Source organism: Gasterosteus aculeatus, chromosome 17 (assembly GCF_964276395.1).
Source record: "Gasterosteus aculeatus chromosome 17, fGasAcu3.hap1.1, whole genome shotgun sequence".
In the NCBI taxonomy this organism is placed as follows: Eukaryota; Metazoa; Chordata; class Actinopteri; order Perciformes; family Gasterosteidae; genus Gasterosteus; species Gasterosteus aculeatus.
This window is the reverse complement of record NC_135705.1, coordinates 9,914,981-9,927,145: the sequence shown is the minus strand read 5'-3', so window position 1 is coordinate 9,927,145 and position 12,165 is coordinate 9,914,981. Positions and strand designations below refer to the sequence as shown.

General features: G+C 42.6%; 1 protein-coding gene across 4 annotated transcripts; it reads left to right on the top strand.

The window, feature by feature from the left end:
- Positions 1–719: 719 nt before the first annotated feature.
- On the top strand, positions 720–11,930 carry parp3 (poly (ADP-ribose) polymerase family, member 3). 4 transcript variants are annotated; one of them, XM_040203390.2, is made up of 11 exons: positions 720–1,165; positions 6,820–7,022; positions 7,122–7,247; positions 7,434–7,613; positions 7,711–7,849; positions 8,475–8,704; positions 8,799–8,954; positions 9,061–9,147; positions 9,221–9,398; positions 9,500–9,643; positions 11,205–11,930. In XM_040203390.2, the coding sequence occupies exons 2-11, from the start codon at positions 6,837–6,839 to the stop codon at positions 11,372–11,374; spliced, it is 1,596 nt and encodes a 531-aa protein (XP_040059324.1). In that variant the 5' UTR covers positions 720–1,165; positions 6,820–6,836; the 3' UTR covers positions 11,375–11,930. The 4 variants fall into 4 exon arrangements, with proteins under 4 accessions (XP_040059324.1, XP_040059326.1, XP_077948197.1 ...); XM_078092071.1 differs by lacking the exon at positions 720–1,165 and adding an exon at positions 6,111–6,156; XM_040203392.2 differs by lacking the exon at positions 9,061–9,147 and having other exon boundaries at positions 1,005–1,165.
- Positions 11,931–12,165: the final 235 nt, after the last annotated feature.

The window sequence follows — 12,165 nt, the reverse complement described above, 5'->3', positions numbered from 1 at the left end:
TCACACAATGAGGATGACAGAGCTGTCATAGCTGCCATCCGGAGTAAATTTGCAGTTCAGCGTCTTGCTCTTGGACGCTTCATCATGAGGACGGAGGCAGCTAGGATCCAACCATCAACTGTGTGATGAGTCAATGCTTCTTCTCCTCCTCAGCCACAGCTGCAAAAAAAGTAATATATGAAGGTATGACTTCAAAATATATAGTGATGTAAAATTCATTTTTGAAGTAATCTTGGTTTGAAATTTGACCTGTTTAAAATATATACGCTTCATCCGCTGATATAGGATTAAATAACAGCATTAGGCAGATGCTGTGGAAAATAGGCCGGTGAACCATTAGTGATTTAACACTGCCATCTTGTGTCCAAATTGTTTGATCTAACATTGCACTTCTCCGCATGTATGGAGCCTTGAGGCTCGCTTTAAGTAGATCATTTGCCTCTGAATTGGAGTATTATAAGATCTGCTCACTGGTCATCATCAAATTACTGGATCAAATTAACCAGGAACACCCTGCAGTGATTGAAAGAAGTTAAAAGTAAAAATATATATATATATAAAATCTTTAATAAGTCAACTTATATATGCATATTAACCATAAACGCTACTCAGATGTGCGTTAATGATCACACCCCATAGTGGCATTCTCTGGTGTTTTTGTGCATCTAATAAAAACAAAAGCTGCACGATAAATTAGATGATAGATGGATTTTAGGATTACATTGGAATTAACAGCGATTGCAAAGAGGAGTAAAGGAAGAATACTTTCATGATTCATGATTTAATACCGAAGTGATGTCATACACATAGGATAAAAAAAACGACGTGTGGAAAAATGCATCGTTTTAATATGACGAATAGAGGACAAGGTTGTCCAATCTGTTTTAATCAAAGTTAAGGAAAAATCGTTAAGGAAAGAGATCACTACCTGAGTGAAGGAGCTAGGTGGCGGTAGCCGTCGGACTTCACCAGCTGCTGCTGCGAGAAGCGAAACTCCGGCCCGAGCTCCACCTCTTCCTCCGCACCGACTGGATGATGTAAACCTCCCGGGGATCCGAGGCGCCGTTCACCTTCTTTCCGGTTACAGCTCCTGCAGAGAGAAGGACGGTGTCTCTCCACCGCCAACTTCCCTCCCCGACTGGCTGATACTATTAAAAATTAAAAGGTGAGTTACAGTTTATGTTCAGGTCCTCTTTAGGATAAACTGTGGAGAGGGAGGTTTCTAAAGCTTCCTTGTTCCGAATCTCACCATCGTTGTATTATTGTGCGTTTTTAATTAATACTTGTGGCGGTGTGTAGTAACAGCATGGTGATACCTTGCATGGTATCACCATGTTGTTGTTACTACACGCGATCAATGTTTTGGTGAACAGCTGAATATAGTTAGCTGCTAAGTGAAGGCATGTCTGCACTTGTCCAGGACTGCGGTCAACTCAGCCGACGCTTGAATTGTAGTGCACGTGTATGCTGCTATTTACGGTATTGAACAAGTAACCCGAAAAGTAACCGGAATAAAAGCTGTTTTAATCAAATATTCTTGACAATGACTGAAGTATGTGTGTTCAGGACCATTCTGACTACTATTATACAAAAAAAGGAATACTTTTACTGTACAAAGTTAGATAATTATCCTGTATTTCAAGTTCAAAAAGACCATTTCTCAAGTTTGAACTGCAATAAAAATACTTTTCTCAATAATTCCAGTCAAAGACTAACATACATGTGTTAAGGACATATCTGACTATTACCATGCTGAACTTGCTGCTGAAACAATTTTACTGTACAGATTTGGAGATTTCTTCAAAGTAAAAGCCCTATAATTGCATGTTCAAAAACACCCTTTCTTAAAATTTGAAATGCAATAAAAACAGATTTATCAATAATTCCAGACAAAGATGTACGTTTATCCGTACAACACTTTCATGACAATAAATTTACTGAATATTTTGTATTTACAAGTTAAAGATTCTCGAAAGTAAACATTCGTCTAACATTTATACATTCATGGACATCTTAGATCTTAGTAAAAAAATAAAATGACACTTTAGTAGGTTCTTTGACACAATTAAGAAACGTGAATCCTAATATGGGGGGTCTAGACAGAACAGACCTGGGCGGCAGATGCTGGCTCTGGGAACGGGGAATGTAACCACTCTGGGGGGTAAGGAACCGGAGCTTGTGCGGGAGGTGGAGCGTTATCAGTTGGATATGGTGGGGCTTACCTCTACGCACAGCCTCGGCTCTGGAACCACACTACTGGATGGGGGATTGACTCTATTCTACTCCGGAGTGGCCCATGGTGTGAGGCGCCAGGCGGGTGTGGGGATACTCATAAGTCCCCAGCTGAGTGCTGCTACATTGGACTTTACCTCAGTGGACAAAAGGGTCACCTCCCTACGCCTTCGGGTGATGGGGGGGAAAACTCTGACTGTTGTGTGTGTATGCACCAAACAGCAGCTCAGAGTATTCAGCCTTTTTGGAAACCCTGAATGGAGTCCTGGCTCCAGTAGGGGACCCCATAGTCCTACTGGGAGACTTCAATGCGCACGTGGGCGACGATGGAGATGACTGGAGAGGCGTGATTGGGAGGAATGGCCTCCCTGATCTGAACCCGAGCGGTTGTTTGTTATTGGACTTCTGTGCCAGTCACGGATTGTCCATAACAAACACCATGTTCGAACATAAGGATGTTCATAAGTGTTAGGGGTGGGAATCTCTTGGCACCTCACGATTCGATTCGATTCCGATTCAGAGGTCAACGATTCAATTCTAAACCGATTATCGATTCTAAACCGATAAAACGATTATCGATGCATCTCGATTTTCTAAATATTGCTACTCAGAGGTTGCTAATCACTTCCTACTTTATCTGATAGTTAAAGAAGATCAACAGATGAATTACCTTCTCTAATGTTTTATAAGAGAAAAAAAAATCTTTGTCACAAATATGATTTTCTATCAACAATGCAAGAACCAATGCAGCTTGCATTTCAACACAATATACAATAAGTACCCTATGTAAAAAAAAAAAGTAAAAACAGATACATTTTTCTTTTAAATTAAGAAAAAGCTGCTCTTAGTCTCAGACCGGTCCGTATTTGTAAAATACTGGAAAAAAAGTCCACATCTTGCCAACTTTCAATACGGATCGACTTTTTGGAAAATCAAAATAATGAGGTAAGATATGCGCAGGCTCCTCCATAGTTCGGTAAAGTTATTAGATATTCACAGATTCAGACTGACGGACCGGTCTGCGAGCTGGACGCATTGCTCTTAATGTCCCGGAAATGATGGTTGTAGCTGGTTGTCATCTACGGTCCACTATGATTACCGAAGGGGGGCGTTTGTTTTTTGACAACGTTTTATCTCATAATTTCGACTTTCTATTCCCTTTCTATAGTGCAGAAATGGGCTTCTATAGTTGTGTGAACGCACAACTCCAGCCAATCCAAAGACGGGATTTGTAACCAATCAGATGTAGATAACATGGTGACTGGCTCCACCCCCTTGCGGTCAAAAAGAAAAACAGCGAGCGCGTGGAAAACACCTTCTGGGACAGGCGAAGAAATTTCATTTTTTAAATTCAGATTATTAACCTATCTGAATCGAGACCGAGTCGTTCTAGAGAGAATCCAGAGAAATCGAAAAATCAATTTTTTCCCCCACCCCTAATAAGTGTACGTGGTACCAGAGCACCCTAGGCCAAACATCAATGATCGATTTTGTAATCGTATCGTCTGATCTGAGGCCGCATGACACTTGGGTAAAGAGAGGGGCAGAGCTGTCAACTGATCACCATCTGGTTGTGAGCTGGGTCAGAGGATGGGGGAAGACTCGGGACAGACCCAGTAAACCCAAGCGTGTAGTGAGGGTGAACTGGGAACGTCTGGAGGAGGCCCCGGTCAAAAAGATTTTCAACAGCAGAGCTTCTCTCACATTCCTGTGGAGGTAGGGGACATTGAACCAGAGTGGTGTATGCTCAAAACTTCCATTGCTGAAGCTGCGCCAGTGAGTTGTGGCCTGAAGGTCTTCGGTGCATCAAGGGGTGGTGCCCTTCGAACCCCGTGGTGGACACTGGTGGTCAGGGAAGCCGTCCGACTGAAGGAGGCCTTCCGGGTTATGATATCTGGTGGGACTCCAGAGTCAGTGTACCGACAGGCTCGGAGGGCAGCAGCCTCTGCCGTGATGGAGGCAAAGCAGCGAGTATGGGAGGAGTTCGGAGTAACTATGGAGAAGGACTTTCGGTCTGCACCAAAGTGCTTCTCGAAGACCATCCGGCACCTCAGTAGGGGGAAACGGGGAACCATCCAAGCTGTGTACAGTAAGGATGGGACCCTGTTAACCACGACTGAGGTCATTGGGCGATGGAAGGAACACTTTGAGGAACTCCTGAATCCAACTACTGACCCCTCTTTGATAGAGGCGGAGCTGGAGGCAGAAGAGGGATCATCGTCAATTTGCCTGGTGGAGGTCACTGAGGTAGTCAAACAACTCTGCAGTGGCAAAGCCCAGAGGATTGATGAGATCCGTCCAGAGATGCTAAAAGCAATGGGTGTTGGGGGCTGTCTTTGATAACACGCCTCTTCAACATTGCGCGTGCGTGTCTGGGACAGTGGGGGAGGAGGGTCTACAGTACAGGGGGTTGCGGATCTCATCGCTGCTTTTTGCAGATGGTCCTGATGGCATCTTCTGTGACCTCCAACTCTCACTGAAGCGTTTCGCAGTGTCTGGCGTCTCCCTTACAGATAGGGTGAGAAGCTCAGCTATTCGTGAGGAGCTCAGAGTAGAGCCGCTGCTCCTTTGTGTCAAAAGGAGCCAGTTGAGGTTGTTTGGGCATCTGTTGAGGATGCCCCCTCGGTGCCTCCCTAGGGAGGTGTTCCAGGCACGGCCAGCTTTGAAGAGGCCCCGGGAAGACCCAGCACTAGGTGGAGAGATTATATGTCCGCAGTGGCCTGGGAACGCCTTGGGATCTCCCAGTCAGAGCTGGTAGATGTGACCTGGAAAAGGGAAGTTTGGGGTCTGAGCGGTTTTAGATGGATGGATGGAATCCTAACATTTTTTGGATAACTTAAAAAGGTTTTAGAACTTTGAATATATGAAATCCTGAACATCAAACATGTTCACAAATAACCGTAAAGTACCAAAACTATTACAAACCAAGACAACAATTCCAATTTAACTGCATTTTTAAGACTTTTGTAGTCTATTTGGAGTAGGGGTGTAAGGATTCATTTTAACTTTAACGTGTAGCGATTCATGGTTGCCGATTCGATTCATGGACGATCTGGGTTCATTTAGAACGATTTGATTCAGTGACATAAAATCGATTCAGTATCTTTACTGTACAGTGCAGGCAAAGTTTCCGAGATCCCTATTGTTTCTTGTAAGGAAATCAGGTTTGAATTAATTATGGATATTATAAACAAGCAAACAACAATTAATAGCAAACGTATTAACCTTCTATTGTGCAACCATTTTCAATGTAAACATTACGAAAAATAATTACAAAATGTTTGGATCAATTCACAGAACCCTGGATATTCAATTATATTGTAGGGTCGCATGTCTTTACAGATAGACTTGGCAATTGTTACTGTGATGTTGAGTTTCGTGCTGGCGAGGCCTGAGGTGTCTGCAGAGCTGGAGTTACCTGCTGCTGCTGGTTCGTACGCACTGATGACGTCACAGAAAGGCAGACTGAATCGAGTAACGTTTAACGTGTCTAAAGTGCTAAAAAACAAACAAACAAACACACATCCATACAGTTTTTGTGGTTAAATCCAATGCGCATTTTCCAAGTATCGATACAAATCGATTATGTACCATTTCAATCGATTTGTAATCGATATATGTCATCTGGAATGCCGATTTGCGGAGCACAGATCGATTCAGTTGGATCGCAGGAATATTAATCGATTCAGTGGATGAATCGTTACACCCCCAATTTGGAGTCATTGCCTGTAGAACCAGCGCTAGTAGTCAGAGAGGTCCTTAACACAGCTACATTGGTCTTTGCCTGAAACTATTTATAAATCTGTTTTTAATGCAGTTCAAACTTTGAGAAATGGTGTTTTTGAACTTTGCAGAAATCTCAATCTGTGCAGTAAAAATGTTTCGAATTCAGCATGGTAGTAGTCAGTGACGTCCTTAACACAGGTACATTGGTCTTCCCTTGGAACTATTAATAAGTCTGTTTTTATTGCAGTTCAAACTTTGAGAAATGGTGTTTTTCAACCTGCAATTATAGGGTGTTTACTTTGGAGAATTTTCCAAATCTGTACCGTAAAAATGTTTCAAATTCAGTATGGTAGTAGTCAAAGAGGTCTTTAACACAGGTACATTGGTCTTGGCCTGGAACTATTGATAAATCTGTTTTATTGTGTTTCAAATATGGAGATATGGTATTTTTGAACATGCAATTATAGGGTTTTTACTTTACAGAAATCTCCAAATCTGTACAGTAAAAATGTTTCAAATTCAGTATGGTAGTAGTTAGAGAGGTCCTTAACACAGGTACATTGTTCTTGCCTTGGAACTATTGATAACTTTCTTTTTATGGCATTTCAAATATGGAGATATTGTCTTTTTGAACATCCAATTTTTTACTGTACAAATATTTCTTTTATTGTACACCAGTAGTCCTGTACACACATAGTTCTATCATTATCATTGGAATTTGCTATTTAAATTTTTTCGGGTTACTTGTTCAATACCGTAAATGTCAGCATATACGTGCACTAAAATTCAAGCCTCTGCTGAGTTGACCGCAGTTGTCCAGGCATCACGCCCACCTGACCAAAATGGACAATGTCTCCACAGGGTTTTCTGTTGGGATCATGGCACCAAAAAGGCGAGCTGCCTCTGGTGGCAAGAGAGGTGGCAAAAAGGTGAAACAGGAGCCCGAAACACCGGAGCCCAAGGATGCATTCACCTCTGCGAAAGAGGCCCTTCTGGCTGCAGGGCCCCAGGTAAAAGGCAAGAGGAATGTAGATGAGCACTGCTCACTGCCGAGCTCCAATGAGGTAGGAAGGATGGTGCATAACATTAGTATATACTCAGTCACATGAATACACATGGTAAGGTGAAAAACACCGTTTTTATTGTTGCATTGTTTTCACCAGGTACACGAGGACTATGACTGCATGCTCAATCAAACCAACATTGGAAACAACAATAATAAGTTTTATGTTATTCAAGTTATTAAAGACAAATCCTCTTACTATACTTGGACCAGATGGGGTAGAGTGGTAAGTTTGTCCTGGAACAGATTTCCATTTAAAACACCTATATTATATGTTTTTCACTGCTTACACCTATTTATTATATTCAAATATTAGCAACTATTATATATTTGTACACTTGGATGAAAACATCTATATGAGTCCGAGGTGTAAGCTTCAGTTCGGATTGCCTTGTCTTTGATCTAAATTCAGGGGGAAGTGGGACAATCTAAACTTAACACGTTTAATGAGTCCGAGAAGGCTGTCAAGGACTTTGAGAAAAAGTTCAAGGACAAGACCAAGAACAACTGGAGTGATCGATCAAATTTTGTGTCTCACCCTGGGAAGTACACCCTCATCGAGGTGGATGGAGAGCAGGATGCCGAGGTCAAGGTAACGTAAATGCGCATCTCACTGGAACAATGAGCATTCAAAATGAAAAGTTTAAAACCCTAATAATAGTAAAATTTTAAATCTATTAAAATTCTAGGTGGACACTGTCGATGGAAAGAATGTACAAGTCGCGAAAAATGTCCAAGATTGCACCCTTGATGGCGCAACCAAGAGCCTCATCAAACTTATTTTCAGCAATGACATGTTCAAGGAGGCGATGGAATGTATGAACCTAGGTGGGTGTATCTCAGTGTAACAACCCTTAAACACAAACCGGTGAGTGCAGTCTGCAAAAGGTCACTGCACAAACAACCTGTACCCAAACCAACCTGTTGGGTGAGAGTGCCTGTGGAAGGAGGGATTAGTGCCTGTGGAGGGAGGGAGTAGATATGCAAAGATAATCGATTCGTTGTCTACCAATAAATCAACCGGCAACTATTTTCATAGTCGATGAATCGGTTGACATATTTTTCAAAGAAAGAAGTGTCTCTGCAACCGTAAGTGGGACACTAATTCTAATTCCCAAATGTCTTTTTGCAGTTAAAGTTTGATTTCAGTGCTGCTTGGAAATGTTGGAAACTCTGAGATCAAAGAGTACAGAATGTAACGTGTAAATGATTAATCATTGCCACAAACCGAGGGTGAACTCTGCATTTACACAATGCATCCCCTTATCTCATCATTTTGAACAAAACTGCCTTCAGCTTTGCCAATAGGATCATTGCTTTAGAAAAAACAATTTGTTTAAAGGCAATTGTAGTAGTAATATTGTCCTTGAAATAGGCAAAATACAGGTTGAGATATTTTCTTGGCAAAAACATGATTGTATAATCGATTTTTTTTGTGTTGTGTGTTGCACAGATATAAAGAAGATGCCTCTGGGTAAACTCAGTAAGATTCAGATTGCAAAGGGCTTTGACGTGTTGGAAGAGATTGAGGCAGCAATGAACAAAAAAGGTGGCAATAAAAAAAAAAACCTGGAAGAACTATCCTCGAAGTTCTTCACCACAATCCCACACAACTTTGGCCGGAGCAGACCGCCAACAATCGACGACAAGGAGATAGTGGAGAAGAAGAAAGAGATGCTTATGGTGAGATTTGTTTGGATTATATGTTGGGACGAGCAGATCGTCGTGGATGTTTTCTCAGTCGTAGGGTGACTCTGCTTTCACATGCTCTGTAAAGGTGCTGGCTGACATTGAGCTCGCCCAGACTCTCAAATCAGAGACTGAAAAGTCTCAGGAAGAGATGACAGAGAAGGTTCCTCATCCTCTAGACCAGGACTACCGTTCCCTCAACTGCAGCCTCACACTAATGGACAAGGACTCTGATAGATTCAAGGTACTGTGTCAAAAGGGATAATACGGTTCAGTAAATACAAAGCACAGCGATCATCTTCCATTCTGGTTCTCCTCCTGTTCACCAATATTATTCTTCTCATTCGAAGATCATAGAAAAGTACATGAAAGAAACATCAGATAACTATCGGAAACCCAAAATCGTCAATGTCTGGGAAGTCGATCGAGAGACTGAGGTATGAAGAGGAGATTTTGTGTGATCCAGGAGACTGAAGTCGTGTGCTCTTACACACACTTTGCCCATTGCAGGGAGAACGCTTCAGCGAGAATGACGGTCTGGAGAACCGCCGTCTGCTGTGGCACGGCACGAACATAGCGGTGGTGGCAGCTATCCTGAAGAGCGGTCTGAGGATAATGCCACATTCAGGGGGCCGCGTTGGCAGCGGTATCTATTTTGCATCTGAAAACCGCAAGTCTGCATGTTACGGTGAGGATGAAGAGAGGGGGAATGAATAATGGCATTGAGTTCAATTACAAACAAAAGATGATTACTTTTAACATTTACCATTTTTTTGCATGTAATTTAAGTGCGGCCATCTAAAAACACTGGAGTGATGTTTTTGAGCGAGGTCGCCCTCGGCAAAGAATTCACCATCACTAACGACGATGGCGCCCTCAAAGAGGCTCCGGCAGGCTACGACAGTGTGGTGGCACGAGGATCCGTGGAACCAGGTACAATACTTCCTCAACTTTACTACACACATTGTTTTTATAAGTTCTCTGTCAATATATTGAGAGCACCACAGGTCTGTAGGTAACCGGAGAGGGGTCTGTTTGTGCAAAATTCAATTTGAATTTGTTATTTGCATGAAAGTAACTCAACTTGCAAAAAGAACAGGCATGAAAATCCCTCACCTTTCGGCGAAATTCGCCGTTTTGAAACCAAAATAGGTGACCTATGTGAATCGTGTAGATTCTGTGATTTTTTGGGGGGGGGGTATGGCGGCAAATCACTGTCAAAATTCGAGAGCGCAATTCAGGTTGATGCACGCGAATAAATCAAACATCCGCGAGCAAAAGTCTGGTCTCGTGTGAGCAAAACTTTGTCTTGTGCAAGATATTTGCTCGCTCGTGGAGCGTGAACTTCGTTGCTCTCGAGGAGAATCTCTGCTCGCGCTCGAAGGAGTTTTCTATGCGCTCGCTGTTTTTTTTTGACAGTAAGGGGGCAGAGCCAGTCACCATGGTCTCTACACCTGATTGGTTACAAACCCCGTCTTTGGATTGGCCCGAGTGATGCATTCACACAACTATAGAAGCCCATTTCGGCACTGAAGAAAGGGGATAGAAAGTTGAAATTATGAGATAAAACATTGTCAAAACACAAACGGCACCTCTCTGTACCGGGAGTGGACCGTAGATGACAACCAGCTACAACCATAAGGGAAGGGAGCGCGAGATTCAGTGAACTGCGAACAGGTGGGCGTGTCAGAAGGGAGTGCGAGATCCAGTCACTGAATCTCTTCAGTGACTATTCTTGAATATCGTGAAAAATATCGAAGAAATTACACTAACTAGTGCTACAGGCGGAATATGTGCGCGGGGGTTAGTGATCTACCCCAGTGGTCCCCAACCTTTTTTTCCTCACGGACCGTTTTCATGTCAGACAATATTTCGCGGACCGGTCGAGAAGGTCCGCCGGGGAGGGTGGTGTAGTAGTCGCGCGCTCTGTGTTCACTGGTGGGCGAAACTGCCGTGCACGGTAAGAGGACAATTGTAAACGTGAAGAAAAACGCTTGGTGACGCGTGGGGAATCTGTCAGAGGGACGAGTGCACACAATTAGGAGAAAATCCGGTCAATTTTCAAAATAAAACCTTTTTCAGAAAATATATATATATAAGCTTTCTGTGGTGCGGCCCGGTACCAAACGGCCCACGGACCGGTACCGGTCTGCGGCCCGGTGGTTGGGGACCACTGATCTACCCTGATAACTGCACATATTAAGTGTTATCGGCAGAATATCTGTGGGGGGGGGCGTGGTGGTTACAAACACGCACGCGCGTGCAGGCACGTCAGTGGGCCGCAAATTACTTTCTATTCAGAATGGTGGTCCCTGGGATAAAACCAGTTGAAAACCCCTGCCCTAGAAGGGTAGTCTCCTTCTCACCTTTTTCACCCTTGACCCGTTTTCATGCCTGATTTAATTTCAAGATCATGTCATCTAAAAAAAGTAACATACCTGACTTGATTTTAAGGCTTTTCTTGGGGTAAGTTTGCTTAATCCTGTGTTGTCAGATCCATCCAAGGACACCATCATCACCCTTGAGGGCAAGCAGGTTGCTGTTCCTCAGGGTAAGCCCGTAAAACAGCCGCAGTTCTCAAACAGCAGGTTCAGCAACAGCGAATATCTCATCTACAAAGAGAGCCAGTGTCGCCTTCGCTACCTGCTGGAGCTCAACATGTAACTCAACTCAAGGAAAGAATCAGGTCCTCTGAAAGAAAAATATAGTCATTCACTTTATTGTTACTATCTAAAAAGACTGTGCCTTCTATTTTGCCAACTGTAACCTCGATACACTGCACTTCTGTACAACTGCTAACTGTGTATCTTAGTTTTCCCATGCATGACACGTTTACACTTGCACTACTATGTTATATTAAGCATCCCAGCTCTAGACTGAGTAGCTCACCCTTTATATACTGCATTATATTATACAAGTAGTAATGCTTATGAGATAAAAAAATATATATATAGTAGAGTAAAATGATACTCTATGCATAGATATGTTTACAGTCCAAAGTGCTATTTGTGGCTCATATTTAAGCACTTACACGTCTAATGTGCACAGAAAGTGCTCCTGCTATGCAAAGTAATGTAACATGTTTGTCATGATAAGCTTGGTCAATCTTGCCTCGAGGGTCTTATAGCTTTGTTATAAATGCCACCATTTGGTGTCAGTAATGAGCTTCAGAATGTACCTGTCGCACAGTTTTGCAATAAAACATTATTTCAAGCCTCAACTTGTAATGTTTTTTTTCTTTTGGATGTTGAACTTGAAGACTAATGTTTTGTAAATATTGCTATTGGACTCCAAAGCTTTATTGTACTGAAGGAGTTGATTTTTTTTGCTTCTCAGCAGATTGTGGTGTCTTGCGTTTTATCAGAGGGGACTGTCCGTCTCTTTATTGAGAACCAGAAGTTTGTCTGAGCGCTGTTGTTCCACGTTCAGTTCATTGGTTTATTGCCTGCGGTTTA